Below are 14,073 nucleotides of genomic sequence, written 5' to 3'. Positions count from 1 at the left end.
GATCTTGTAATCAATCCTCTTGCCTCAGTTTCCTGGGTGAAAGGATTATAGGTGTGAGCCACTATATCTGCAAAGCCCTGGGCTTCTTTGCCTGACTCCGACGTGTAGCCATATCTGTTCCCCACTAGCCACCCCCCCCCCCCCCCGTCCCCACATCTGCAGAGTCCCACACCGACCATAGCATCCCTCCCAGCTGTGCCCTGCCCCTGGTCCTCTGGGGCAGCCTGAGGACTTTCTGATGGCCAGAGCCTGGAATTTCACTCGGGGTACTCCCTTCCCTCAAGGTCTTGGAGCCCTGTAATCCATCTACTGGTTTCCTAATGGCTCTGCCACCCGCCCATTCCTTCTCTTTTCTCCCAACCCATCCCTGGTCCAAGGTGGTCCTGACCCACCTAGACCCCTACATTGCCCCCCCCAACCCTAGCTTCGGATCCACCTTCCTCAAACAGCACTAGAAAGATTTCCCTAAAGTCCAAGCCTAACTGACACCCTGCCCCCCACTGCCCCCCCTGCACAGAATCCTCAGCTGCTACCCAGTACGGTCAGGCCAGAGTCTGAGCAACTGGCTGTGAAGGTCCTGACCCCTCCCACCTCACCTCTACCATAGCAACCCAATGCCTGCTAATGTGCAGCCTTTGTTTATGCTATGCCCTCCACCTGAACCTTTCCTTCTGCGCTTTGCCCCGTGATCCCCTTCAGAGACCCTTCTCTTCCAGGAAGCCTTCCCTGACTTCACTCCAGGCTGAGCCAGGCACCTCTTCCAGGGGAACACAGTCACTTGGGCTTCCCTGTCTTCTAGAGTATGGCTCTCTGAAGACACATTTCCCATGAGACTGAGGGCAGGGCAGCTTGGGTTCCCGAGTCCCCACAAGGCACAGCACAACACAGTCCCGGGAGCATCTGTCCCCTGAATGGATGAATATAGATGACTATCCTTGACTGCTCTGCAGAGACCCCAGGCTAAACGACAGGAAGTATCAGTCCCCAGCCCACACGGTACCCCTCAGTCCCCACAGACAGAGACAAGGGCAAGGGCATAGCCCAAGCTTAGAAAAATAGGACTTTCTTGTTGTGCCCCCAGTGCCCCCGACACCCTCCCCATCAGAGTTTTAAAAACTGTGAGCAATTTGGTGAGTCTGAGGCCAGGTCTCGAGGAGTGTCTGGATTCTGCTGTCCCTGGGGCCAGAGGACCCACAGAGGTGGGCCCCCAGCTAGGGTCCCGCAGGTTCGTGGCTGGGCCCCCAGGGCTCACAGTCCAGTTGGACCACAGTATGGGCCCTGGGTGCAGCAGGCTCAGGGGCAGGCGCACTGGGCACCGGGCCGAGGGCACCGTTGGTCTGGGAGCAAACACTGCTGACCGGTGCTGCGGCCTTGGCCTTGCCGGGTGGCTGACCACCGTGCACCTTATAGCGTAGAAGCAACACGAAGATGAAGACCAGAACTGAAGCCACAATGACACCTCCCAGTGCGATGATCATAGTGCCGCCCAGGAAGGGGGCGTGGGGTGCAGCACACGGTCGCAGGGCGGGCTCCGTGGAGAACCGAGCGCAGCCCACTGGCCGTGTGGCTGTCAACCCGGTGGCGCTGTCCTCGTAGACCGCAAGCACACACAAATCATAGGTGCGGCCTGATGCCAGGTCGGTCAGCAGGAATGAGTGACTGTCCGCTGGGATCATCCTGGGGACACAACAGGAGGGGTCAGGACTGTATTACCCAGTACTCGGGCTCCCCCGCCCTCACCCAATGCCAGCTAAGTTCCCTGGCGTCCTGCTGCCTCATTTCACCCCAGTTCCCTCTAGACAACACCCAAGCTTCTTTTGCCTAATTGACACCTAACATATTGGTCCAACGGCTGGCCAGTTTCACTGTAACTCTCCCCCTTCCTCGCCACCCAAGATTCCTATTTTGCTCACCTGTGAATCTCATACCCTATTTCTCTGCAGCCTGAGATCTTCTGTGCCTCTTTCAGAGATTCTTTCCCCGAATTGTTCTCTTCCAGGAGGCCCTGGCATCTCCAAGCCCTCAGTCGCACCAAGCCTCCTGCCTTCACCTGCCAAGCCCTTAGTCTCACAACCAAAGTTCTCCAGCACCCATTGCCACACACATCTCCGGTTCACTGACGGATTTCTACCCCCTACCCGCCTCCCAGACTCTTGCTATGTAGCCAAGGCTGGCTCATATCTTGCGAAGGTTCTGCCTCAGCCTCCAGAGTGCTGGAAATAAAACTGTTTTAACACTACACCTGATCAACATCCCCCCCTTTTTTTTCTAGCCTCCCAGACATCTTTCCCCAGTTTCTCTCCCGATTTCCTTCTGGTCCCTGTTTGACTTTTGTTTGCTACCCTCCAGGGAGTGCACCATTTCTGGAGCTCTCCAACACCATGTTAGTGTGTGGAGTGGCTACAGCAAGCTGCTACTCCATCTCCTGGCTCCAAAAATCAATTCAATATATTTTCCTCGGATAGAGGACGTATCGGATATTAACCTGATAAAAGCAGACACTACGCTTGATCTTCACCGAAAGGCCGGGAAGCAATGGCTTGTTTATTTCTAGACAGGGTCTCATGCAGCTTAGCTGAGGCTTGACATGTAGCCAAGGCTAGCCTTGAACTCCTTATGCTCCTCCCTCCAATTTCAAGTGCTGGTGTGACAGGCATTTGCCCCACACCGTTTTGCTGACTTCATTCCAGTTGCTAATTTCCCTTGTCCAGCTGCTTTACGCTTCCCTGGCGTGCAGCTGAACCCCCTCTATCCTAACCACTCGGTTCCCCCATATCCCTGCTGCCTCATTTCCTTCCAGCTTGCCAATGAATTTCCCCCTAGCCTCATTGCCATATTATGCTATCATCTCTATAGTGTTTTCCAGTGCACTCTCGAGCCAGTCACCATCTCAGACTCCCTTTTCTGACTATTGCTTTTTCTTTCTTTCCCGGTCCATCTCTTCATCCTCTTTTATCTTGGTTTCCTGGGTTCTGTTTCACCTTACCTTTGTGTGTGGCAACTGTGTGAGCATGTGTGTGTATGTGTGTGTATGTGTGTGTATGCATGTCTGTGTGTGTGTGTGTGTGTGTATGCATGTCTCTCTCTCTCTCTCTCTCTCTCTCTGTGTGTGTGTGTGTGTGTGTGGGTATGCATGTCTCTCTCTCTCTCTCTCTCTCTCTCTCTCTGTGTGTGTGTGTATGCATCTCTCTCTCTCTCTCTCTCTCTCTCTCTCTCTCTCTCTCTCTCTGTGTGTGTGTGTGTGTGTGTGTGTGTGTGTGTGTGTGTGTGTGGTGTGAGTGCTAAGTCAGGCTTTGGCTATGTAGCTCCCAGGCTGACCTGAACTCTCAGTGCCCTGGCCTCAGCTTCTCCAGGGCTGAGATGAAGGCAGGAGCCACTACAGCTGATCTAATTTCCTTTGTCCTTCCCACCCAATATTATTGTCTCTTGGTGCCCTGATGGACTGGGCTAGTTTTAGAATCAGTTTTACTCCTTCTAGGAGAGCAACACAAAGAACTCCATTGTGACCTGTGGCAGGGTGGCTGTCTCCAGACAGTCCCACTTGCCACCAGGCAAGGTGGCCAAGCCTCCATGTAATCTCCTGAAGAGTGTCTCAAAAAAAGGAGTAGAAAAGCCATGTGTGTGGCTCACAGTTGGGGAGGTAAAGGCAGGAGGTTTGGGAGTTCAATGCCATTCTGGGCTTACATGGCCAGTGGGAGGCCAGTCAGGGATACATGAGATCTCGTCTAGAGAGACAGGGAGGGAGGGAGGGAGAGAGAAAGAGTGGGAACTAGACTTGAGAAACTAGAAGATGAGATCTTGAAGTATGGCCAGGAAAGGGGATGGATCCAGGCACTGGGTTTGCAAGGAGATAACCAGCCCTCGAAAGGCCCCATCCTTACAGTCGTTTTTGGGGCTGTCTGTACTCTTGACCCAGCCTGGCATCCAAAACAAGGAGCCATCCACAGCTGTCCACACATGGTCAGACTCTGGCGAGGAGTGTCAGCCACCACCACTTCTATGAACTGTGGTCACAGCAGATGGACCAAGTGCTATCTGGCTTGGGGACAGAAGCTATACCAACTGGCCTTTTGGAGTGTGTAAACTTCAGGCTTTGTGTTTGCAGCTACGGAAGACTGGCAGAGGCCCTCAGAATGGGTATTTCTACCCACGTAGCAAGCCGACGAGATCTTTGCTTGTTTGGTTTCTGAGACAAGGTCTCACTGTATGATGCTCTTGGACATGCTATCCTCCTGCCTCAACCTCCTGAGAGCTGGGGAGACAGACCGGCATGCATTGACACAGCTGACCTAGCTTAGATTTGATTTAGCAAACCAAAAATTAGGATGTTACTGTCAGGAGAACTCTGACACACAGAGCTCATGCAGCGTGCTCCCAAGGCCTTGTCTCTATTTAACCTCCTTCCCCCAATTTTCCACTTAACCTCTGCTCTCATTTCCTTGGGTTATCCCATTTGGACTTTTCAGCCATCGACACATCTCTGCCCATTCTCTCCTCTCTCCCTCCCGCACTCCTCTCTCATTGCCTCTCTGAGACACTGTTTATTAGCTATCTCTGGCCAGCTTCGAACTCTGCTCTGTAGACCGGGCTGGCCTTGAATTTGCCACAATCCTACCTAGACCCCTCGCTGGTAACATTTCCCCCATTGTAGCCTCCCTTGAAAAACCAAATTTCCTGCTCCTATTTGTTTGTTTTTGGCCTCCTATTCATCCCACGACCTCATTAACCCTCTTTTTCCAGTGCTGAGCCTATACCTCAGGGCCGCATGCAAGCCACCCTCGAATCCCCGTTAGCCATGAACTTTTCCTCGCAGCCTGATTTTGTGGTTTTCATTGCCTTATTTCTTTCTACCTCTGCAGCCCGTTTTTTTTTTTTTTTAATTTTTTTATTGTCATTGATTGAGAGTGTTAGACCAGACATTGAGAGTGTCTGGTCAATTTTCTCCCATTTCCCTTACCCTTTACGCCTGACTCTGGCTATCACTGCTGCCTGATTTTGTTTGCCCACACTCTCTGATTTCCTTTGCAGCTTTATTGCTCTACTGTGGTTCAGGACCCACAGTGCACTCCCCCCTCCCCCCCACCCATTGCCAGGCCCCTGCACCTGTAGACAAGGATGTCGTCTGCCGAGCTGTTGTATTGGATCTGGTACATGCGGATGCCTGGGACAGGCCTCTGATCTGGCCACTGGACAAGAGCAGCCGTGGCTCCATGCTCAGTCACTTGGACGCCACGGTCGGTAGGGGCCACGGTGTCTGCCACTTTGGCGGAGGCTGAGGCAGCAGAGGGCGGGGTGAGGGCATCAGGATCCCCGTCCCGCGGGGGGTCACAGCTGGTGCTATTGGCTAGCTGGGGAGGTGGAGGGGGGCCCACGGTCAGCTCAACAGCAGCCGTGGCCTCACCCGCGGCGTTGGCTGCGATGCAAGTGAAGATGCCACCATCTCCCGGCTCAGTGACCAGTAACTCCAGAGTCCCATTAGGGAAGGCACGGGCGCGGCTGGAGTTGCCCAGCAGCCGACCCTGGGGTGACACCCAACGCACTCGTGGCTCTGGGTCCCCTACCGCCCGGCACCGCAGGGCAGCTGGCCGACCAGCAGGCACTGCCAGGGGAGGAGAGCGGTGGGTCACCACTGGCGGCTCACACACAAACTCCTCCTCACCCACAGCCCAGAAGTAACGGCCCCCTAGGGCAGGAGGAGAGGCACACGCCTCGAGGTCGTCCTCCCGAGCCAGGCGTCGCAGCCATACCAGCTCACAGTTGCAATGGAGGGGGTTCCCCCCAAAGGCCAGCACCAGGGCAGAGGCTGGGGAGCCTCGGGGCCGGGCAAGCAGCGGCAGACGGGAGAAGAGTGGGTCGGGTGGGATGGTGGTCAGGCGGTTGGAGGTCATGTCGAGCCGTGCCAGCTTGTGCAGGCGGGAAAAGGCTCCAGCAGGCACCGAGGCCAGCAAGTTGTGGTCCAGGCCCAACGTGTTGACGTTGCCCAGGCGACCCAAAGCCTCCCAGGGCAGCTGCTCAAGGTTATTGTAAGAGAGATCGAGGTCCTCCAGGGTCTCAGCACAGTCGTCCAGGGCACCAGCCGCCAGGGCTGCCAGCTGGTTGTTGCTCAAGATGAGGTGGCGCAGGTTGACTAGGCCACGAAGCTGACCCTCGCCCAGCGAGGTCAGTCTGTTGCCGTCTAGGTGCAGGGCCCGCAGGGCGCGTAGGTCGGCGAAGGCGCCAGCTGCCACATGACGGATGGTGTTTCTTGACAGGCTCAGGTGCAGCAGACCGGTCATGTTGGCCAGGTCACGGCGACGCACGGCCGCGATGAAGTTGTCTGCCAGGCGCAGCTCTGCCGCACGGCGATCCAGCGAGGGTGGCACAAACAGGAGGCCCGCCCCTGGGCACAACACGCTTAGGGGCAGAGACTGGGTCTGGCAGCGGCAGCGGCGGGGACAAGGGCTGGATGTGGCCGGCTGGGGTGGAGACGAGGCAGGGGCCAGCGGTAACAGGCAAAGGAGCAGTGTGAGGACGGCCATCGCGGGTAGGGGTGGCCTGCGGAGAAGAAGGGAGGTGATATAGGGCTGGCTGGGGCTGCAGGGGGTTGGGGTGATCTGAAACTGGGAGAGATGGTCCTAACACACTCCGGGAGGGAGGGACGATCGGAGAGAGGAGGGGTCAGAGAGGTGTCATGAAGGCAGAGGGTCAAGCATGACCACTGATGCTCAGGAAGCTGGCTAGAGATGGGCACAGGTGGGCAGAGAATAGAACAGCTGGGCACGGCGGAAAGAGAAGAGAGGTGGGCAGGTGGCAAGGGCCCTCAGAAAAGGTGTGCCCCTGGAGGAAAGGAGAGCAAAGACGGGGAGCAGGTCAGAGGCGGGCCCATCTAGGGCTGGGCAGAGAGAGAGACAAAAGAGTTTTGATCTGGTCAAAAGCCAGAAGCTGGCAGGAGAGATGTAGCTGGGAGAAAAGTCAGAACTGGCTTAGTGAAGCCACAGACCCAGCCTCGGAGCCAGGGGTGGGCAAAGGGTTAGGAAGCCAGAGGACCAGAGAGACAGAAGCGTCAGTGAGAATCTGTGGACAGATGGGACTGGATCTGTGTGTCAGAGCTGGTCAGAGGAAAAGTGAGCAGAAATGGTCACTGAGAGGAGAGAGGTGGAGAAAGCTGACCAGAGAGGGCAGATGCGGACAGAGGGTAGGTACTGGGTGGTCAGACGGTGAGAAGCTCCAAGGGTGGAATCAGAGAAATGGAATGCCATCAGCTGGGCCAAGGAGGTCAGAGACGGGCAGAGCTGGCCATGGGCCCAGAGTGTTGGAGACACACTCATGGGACAGACTTTTTCCAAGGAAAACCCCTAAAAATGTCACAGGGCACCTCGCCCTCACCTACCTGTAGCCCAAGTGACTCCACCCCCACACACAAGTCCCTTCCCACCATGGGTGTCTCTCAAAGGCCTTACCTGAGCTGGAAGCCACCCCAGGGAGCAGACTCCTCAGGCTCCAGGGGGGTGAGAGGTCAGAACTCCGGAGGGGGCATCTGGTTAAGCTGCTCCTGCCCGGAAGGCCTCTGTGGAGGAACTGTCCTGTTTCAGCTCAAGTCTGTGGCTATGGAGTCTCCAAACTTTATGCTTGGGGTCCCATGCCACTAAATTGGGCCTCTAGGGTCCAGTTTTAGAGACCAAGGCCCCAGCAGTTGTTCTGATCAGGCTCTCTCAGTGTCAGGCTTAAGACACCCAACAGCCAGATGGAGAAGTTTAGGGTCTGAGTCCCAAGTCCAGCATGGAATCCGATATTGGGATCCTGTTGAGATTTTAGGGTGCCGACTCAAGACTTGGAGGTCTCTAGCCCCAGATTTCAGCACTCAGGTCAGGTCTGCAGCAAGGACTTCAGGCCCCTCGGAATTCCATGGTTCAAATCTTGGAACTGAAGGCCTAAATCCCAGGGTTTAGTTCTTAAAACAGTGGGGTCCCAGGTATAGATTTGGGGATTCGCTCCCCGATGTCAAGGTATCAGCCAGACAATTCAGAGTTCAGCTCCAAATTTGGGGGCTTAGATGCCGAATCGTGGGGTCCCAGCTCCAAATCTTGGGGTCCATGTTCCAAAACCATGGGGTTCAGTGTCCAAATCTTGGGGTCCCAGGCATGGATGTCGGCATCCCAGCCCCCAGATATTGAAGCTCAATGTCCAGGTCTTAAGGTTCCATGGCAGGATCCTCAGGGTGCCGATCCCAAATCGGGGTCCCACGCTCGGGGGTTTCGGGATCTCTGGATCCGATCGCCGGCTGCAAGCGCCCCCCGATGTCGGGGTGCCGGCCCAGGGTCTGGGACAGGAGCGGCGCTGATGGATTCGTGGCCTGCGGAGGGAACTGACCCAATAAGAGGGGGTCTCTGCTGCGGCGGGGAGGGGGCAGCCGGGCAGCTCTAGGGCCGGGGTGGGGCGAGGCCTGGGCGCGGACAGACGGACAGACAGACAAGACGGGGCCACGCGGGGATCCCGGCACCGCAAGGCGGCGGGGCGCAGGGGGAGGGCGCGCTCAGAGACCCTGGCGGGGGCGCGGCCCGGGTGCTCCCGCGGCCTCCTCCTCGCCGGGAACCCGGGCGCCGTCGCGCGTAGTAGGCAGCCCCCTCCCCCCTCCTCCCTCCTCCCTCCTCCCTCCTCCCTCCTCTCAGAGGCGCGCCCCTAGCACCACCCACCATGGAGTCGCCCTGGAGCTGCTGGGAATAAGAATATCCCTGAATAAAGACAGACTAGGGACACTGAGGCCAAGAGACCGAGCTACAAGAAGATAGAGGCTGGCAATAGGTACAGCTTAGGCTGAGAGCCTGGAGCAGAATGGGGGGGACACAGAAATGTATTGAAGGAGAGAGGTGGGTACCCAGCAACGGACAAGGCAAGGACAAGTCAGAGACATGCTCTGTCTATGTATCTTTGTATGTATGTATGTATGTATGTATGTATCTATCTATCTATCTATCTATCTATCATCTATGTAATCTCTCTGTTCCCCCCACCGCCCCCATATGCAGTACCTGAGCAACTCGGTGTCAGTACCCATACATATCCTTGTACACAGCCCCCCTCCTTAGATGCCCACACATCTGCCTCCCAGCCCTCTGCTTCAGCACCGTCTTCACAGGAAGCCTTCTTACCCCGGTTCTGTCCAATAACAGGTTTGTTCTTGTAGGCAAATGGGTATCATTTCACTGGCTGGAAGGAGGGAAGTTGACACTAAGAACCATGTCTTCTGGGATTGGGGGCAGAGCTCAAGACACAGTGACCAGAGGCCCTGTAGTAGAGAGGGAGAAAAGATAGGAAATGGGTCAGAGTCCCAAGGTGGACAGGTTGACCCACCCCCCCAGAAGACCCTGGTCAGATTTGTGTGGACACATAACTCCAGAGGACAGTGTTGGGGGACAGGGGAAGCAGAGGTGGGTGGTCCCACACTCTTCTGGCAGATAGTGTTTCAGGAGGAAGGGTATGGATGATGCCCCATGAGCCTGGTCTGGAAACTCGACTGTAAGCACGTGGGGGAGCATGGTCTCCCAGAAGCCCTGTTGCAAAGGAGACACACACAACCTGGGTGACCTGAGGTAGGCTCAGAGCTAAGAAGCCATCTGAGCAGAGTAGAGTGACCTTGGAGGTGGTGTGTGAATGGCCATCCACCCTGGAACTTCCCAGCTCTGCTGAAGGGGTTTCAGAATACACTTTTGACTCCTTCCAATTACGTCTATTGAAAAATTGCAGCTAAAATTAACTCAGCCCTGGGGCCCGCCTTTCCAGATCATTAGCAAAGTTCATCAACACGCCTTGCCCAGCACAGCGGATGCTGGACATTCAAAAGCCCGGGAAGAAGCTTCAGGGGCTTCAGAGACACTGTGGAGATGCTGGGACTGCGGGAGACATGGAAGCCATCCCGAGAGTGGGAGAATTCAGCATACTGGCAGACCGAGGCAGGAAAGAGGGACGAGTTCAGAAGGAAAGAGAAACAGTGTAGAAATGCTTTGGTGGGCACCAGGTTACCTTTCTGGCCAGCGGGGGCTCAATCCTGCTGCAGAACTTTACAGAACCTTCAGAACATGTCAGGATTGCAGAGCTAGTGAGGCTGATCCGGGGTCCACATTTGGAGGTAAGGTGGAATAAACCAGGGCCATCTGTAATGTGCACAGAACTGTCCACCACAGCTTTGCTGAAGCCTGGTGGGTGAAGGGGATACAGCAGCCCACATATCCAGGAAACAGGGAGGCTTGAGCAAGGATGCTGCCATCAGGTCCGCAGTCGCTGTCATTGTTGGCCACGGTGACATAGCTAACACTTGCGATGGTCAGTTTTGACTGTCAGTCTGATGAATTTAGACATGCTCCTGCGAGGCTAGAGTGGTTAAGAGCACTTGCTGCTTTTGCAGAGAACTGTGATTGGGGTCCCAGCACTTACAAGATAGCTTGCAACCATTTGCAACTCTAGTCCCAGGCATCAGATGCCCTCTTCTACCCTCTGCAGGTACCAAGTATGCACATACATACATATAGACAAAACACTCACGTAAAAATAAAATAAAATAAAAAGGGAGGGGCTGGAGAGATGGCTCAGCAGTTAAGAGCATTGGCTGCTCTTCCGGAGGACCCGGGTTTGAATCCCTGCTCCCGCGTGTCAACTCACAGGTTTCCATAACTTCAGTCCCAAGGGATCTGATGCCTTCATCCAGTCTCTGCAGAAGCTACATGCACCATGGTGCACAGATGTACATACATAAAAATACACATAAAAATAAAGAAAATATATTTTTAACATTAAACATAAACACAGCTTTAAAAGAAAAATTCCCAAGAGCCAGGCGTAAGGGCAATTGCAGCAATCCCTGCAATCCCAGCCCTCAGGAGACCTAAGCAGAAAGACCACTGGTTTGAAGCCTGGACCTCATAAATCCTGCCTCAAAAAAAGTAAATAAGCCAGGCTGTGGAGGCACACACCTTAATCCCAGCACTCGGACCCCAGGAGGATCTCGATGAGTTCAAGGCCAGCCTGGTCTACTTGCAAGTTCTAGGATGGTCAGAGATAAAGGAAGAAGAGAAGGAGGAGGAAGAGGAAGAAGAAAAGGACAAAAGAGATAAAAATAAAGAAATGTAGCTATCTATGGTGCCTCTTATCTCTAATTCCAGCACTTGAGAGCCTGAGGCAAGAGGACTGCTGAGAGTTCAAAGCCGGCCCGAGCAGCATAGGGATTCCCGGGCCATGCGGGAGATCCTGGCTTCAAAAGAGCCACTAAGAGATTGGGTCAGTGTGCTGGTGATGGTCCAGCTTCAGGAGAGGTCCCATCCCCTGAAGATTCCACATTTGAGTGGATGATTAGAAATATGGGTGGAGTTGTGAGAGATGAGGTCTGGCTGGAGGAACGAGGTCCTTGAGCCTCTCATGGGGGCTGTATCTCGCCTTCTGCTTTCGTTACAGCTCTGAAGTTTCCTGTCTACCATTCTGTGGGCCGTTTCTCTTTGGTTCCTGTCAGTATTTTTTTCACCTTGATGATGCCCTGCTGAACAAATGGGGCCAAAATATTGAGCTCTTTTTGTTTGTCGTTTTGCTTTTTGAGACAAGGTTTCTCTGTGTAGCCTTGGCTGTCCTGAAACTCGCTCTGGAGACCAGGCTGGCCTCAAACTCAGAGATCCACCTGCCTCTGCCTCCCGAGTGCTGGGATTAAAGGCGAGCGCCACCAATGCCGGGCTAATTGATCTCATTTTAAAAGACATATTTATTTTTATTTTACGTGTACAAGTCTTCCCTCTGCATGTGTATGTGTGTACACACCAGTTGTTGGCTTTCGATCCCTTCGAACTGGAGTTCCAGACAGTTGTGAGTCGTCATGTAGGTGCTGGGAACAGAACCCAGGTCCTCTGCAAGAGCAGTCAGTGCCTGTAACAGCTGAGCCATCTCTGTCATATTCAATTTTATCATTTATTTATTTGTGTGTGTGTGTGTGTGTGTGTGTGTGTGTGTGTGTGTGAGCACGGGCACGCACGTGTGCGTGTGCAGGTGCATGCACCCCCACACAAGCATGTCTGCATGCGTGTGACCTGTAGAGGCCAGAAAAGGGTGTTGAATCCCCTGGAGCTGGAGTTTCAGGCAATTGGGAGCTGCCTAACAGTTATGAACGAAGCACTTGAGTCGACAATTAGAAGGTGGGTGAGGCTGGGAAAGGGGACCTGAGTGGATCAAGCAGGTCATGGCGGGTTATTGTAGACTTGTATCGTGCCTTCAAGTGCTGAGCCATCTCTCCAGGCCATGATATTCCCACTCGTAAGTTGCCCTTTTTAAGTGTTGAGTCACTAGCTAGAAAGCTAACTAACATAACACTGCATTAAAAGCAGTGACCTGGACAGCCCAGGTCCTGCCTTTGATGAACTAATCCCCCGAAGAGAGAAGAGAAAGGCCATATCTTCAGACAGCCCAGAGTGGTCAGGGCCGGCATGGGAGAAGCCTGGCTTTGGAAGGATTGAGCCTATGATAAGGAAGTCTACCTAGGTCATGGTGGACGGGGCTGTGACAGGAAAAGTTAGGGCACAATAATGAGGCCTGGGGAGACACAGCACAGGCCAGGATAGCCCAGATTTACGAGGGAAGCAGAGGGGCCATAGGGTCCCATAAGCAGAGTCCAGGACCTTCTGAGGACTCTGAACCTGGGGGCTTCCTGGAATCAGGGATCAATCAGTGTGCTGAGATGGAGAAGCCCGAGCGAGCAGGGCACTCCTCATGCTGCGTGTGCGCCGCTTGCCTGAGCCTCTGCGCCATCCCAGCCTGGGGGTCCCCGCGAGCCTGCATCGCACCACGCGAGTCTGCACGTGCCGTAACCCCTCATTAGCTCTTGGAAGGGGATCCTGGTGGGATGGCTGTTTGGGGGACTCTGCTTAATTGCTGCGTTTGCCTAATTGCAACATCTGGAGAAGAGGACAGAAGCGGAGAAACAGCAGAAAGAATGAGGTTAAACTGCAGAGAGCCGAGGAGGCCTTGGGGGAAAGGAGACTGCTCAGATCCAAGCACAGTCCACTGCACACAGAAATTGCCCCGGGATGCACAGGCATGCCCAGGGCACACACCAGAATGCACACCTATATAACGTCTACTCTAAGGGCCGATGGAACGTTCATGTGCTGGCCTACATTCAGATATGGGGGCACACACAGGGGGCACATTCAAACAGAAACCCCGAAACACACAGCCACACAAAAAGCACGCCAGAGGTCATGTGTGTAGGAACAGCAATGCCACATGAAGATTCTTCCCCACCCGTCCCCACCCACTCCACAAGAAACACTAAACAGCCACAAGGGGCCTGGGTGATAGCACACTCTGGTAATTCTAGAACTTGGGAGGAAGAGGCAGGAGGATTACGAATTCAAGGTCATCCTGGCTTGAACAGTAAGTTCCAAGCCAGTCTGGCTGCAGGGGACCTTGTCTCAAAAAAACAAAACAAAACAAACAAACAAACAAAAAACACAAGCAGCTAGAGACGTAGCTCTGTGGGTAGGTAGAGTGCTCGCCTAGCACGCTTAACATCCGGGGGTCCATTTCTAAAACTACATATAACTGGAGATTGTTGTGCATTAAGGTGAAAAGCTCAGCACTAGGGAGGCAGGGGCAGGAAGATCAGGTAAGTCCTCTACTAAATAACTAATTCAAGACCAGTCCAGGCTACGTGAGACCTTGTCTTAAAAAAAAAAAAAAAAAAAAAAAGAGGCGTGCAAGAGTTAAAAAACGCTTGCTGCTCTTCTAGAGGACTCGGGTTTAGTTACCAATACCCATGATGGGTGGTTTAGAGACACCTGTAACTGCAACTTGAAGAGAACTGACACCCTCTCCTGGCCTCCTCAGGCACCTACACCCATGTGGTACACACACACACACACACACACACACACACACACACACGGGGGGGGAGAGAGAGAGAGAGAGAGAGAGAGAGAGAGAGAGAGAGAGAAAGAGAGAGAGTGTGTATGTTCACACACACACACACACACACACACACACACACACACACGCATATATAATCAAATGATGTCAGCCAATCTGCCCCAGAAAGGACACTATCTTGTAGGGGGATTTCAG

The 14,073-nt window shown here is 54.1% G+C and overlaps 1 protein-coding gene and 1 non-coding gene across 2 annotated transcripts; both read right to left on the bottom strand.

Moving 5' to 3' along the window:
• Positions 1 to 1,047: 1,047 nt before the first annotated feature.
• On the bottom strand, positions 1,048 to 8,516 carry LOC113837366 (leucine-rich repeat and fibronectin type-III domain-containing protein 3). The gene is made up of 3 exons (XM_027431275.2): positions 7,440 to 8,516; positions 5,104 to 6,534; positions 1,048 to 1,677 (listed from the first exon to the last, which is right to left on the bottom strand). Exons 2-3 carry the CDS (start codon positions 6,516 to 6,518, stop codon positions 1,212 to 1,214), a joined length of 1,881 nt encoding a protein of 626 aa, XP_027287076.1. The 5' UTR covers positions 6,519 to 6,534; positions 7,440 to 8,516; the 3' UTR covers positions 1,048 to 1,211.
• Positions 2,348 to 2,537, bottom strand: LOC113837371. The gene has a single exon (XR_003487959.1). It is a non-coding gene; the product is annotated as a U2 spliceosomal RNA (small nuclear RNA).
• Positions 8,517 to 14,073: the final 5,557 nt, after the last annotated feature.

The sequence above is a fragment of the Cricetulus griseus genome, chromosome 9 (assembly GCF_003668045.3).
Source record: "Cricetulus griseus strain 17A/GY chromosome 9, alternate assembly CriGri-PICRH-1.0, whole genome shotgun sequence".
NCBI classification, from domain to species: domain Eukaryota; kingdom Metazoa; phylum Chordata; class Mammalia; order Rodentia; family Cricetidae; genus Cricetulus; species Cricetulus griseus.
The sequence above is the reverse complement of the archived record's forward strand: the minus strand, read 5'-3'. Positions and strand labels throughout refer to the sequence as shown.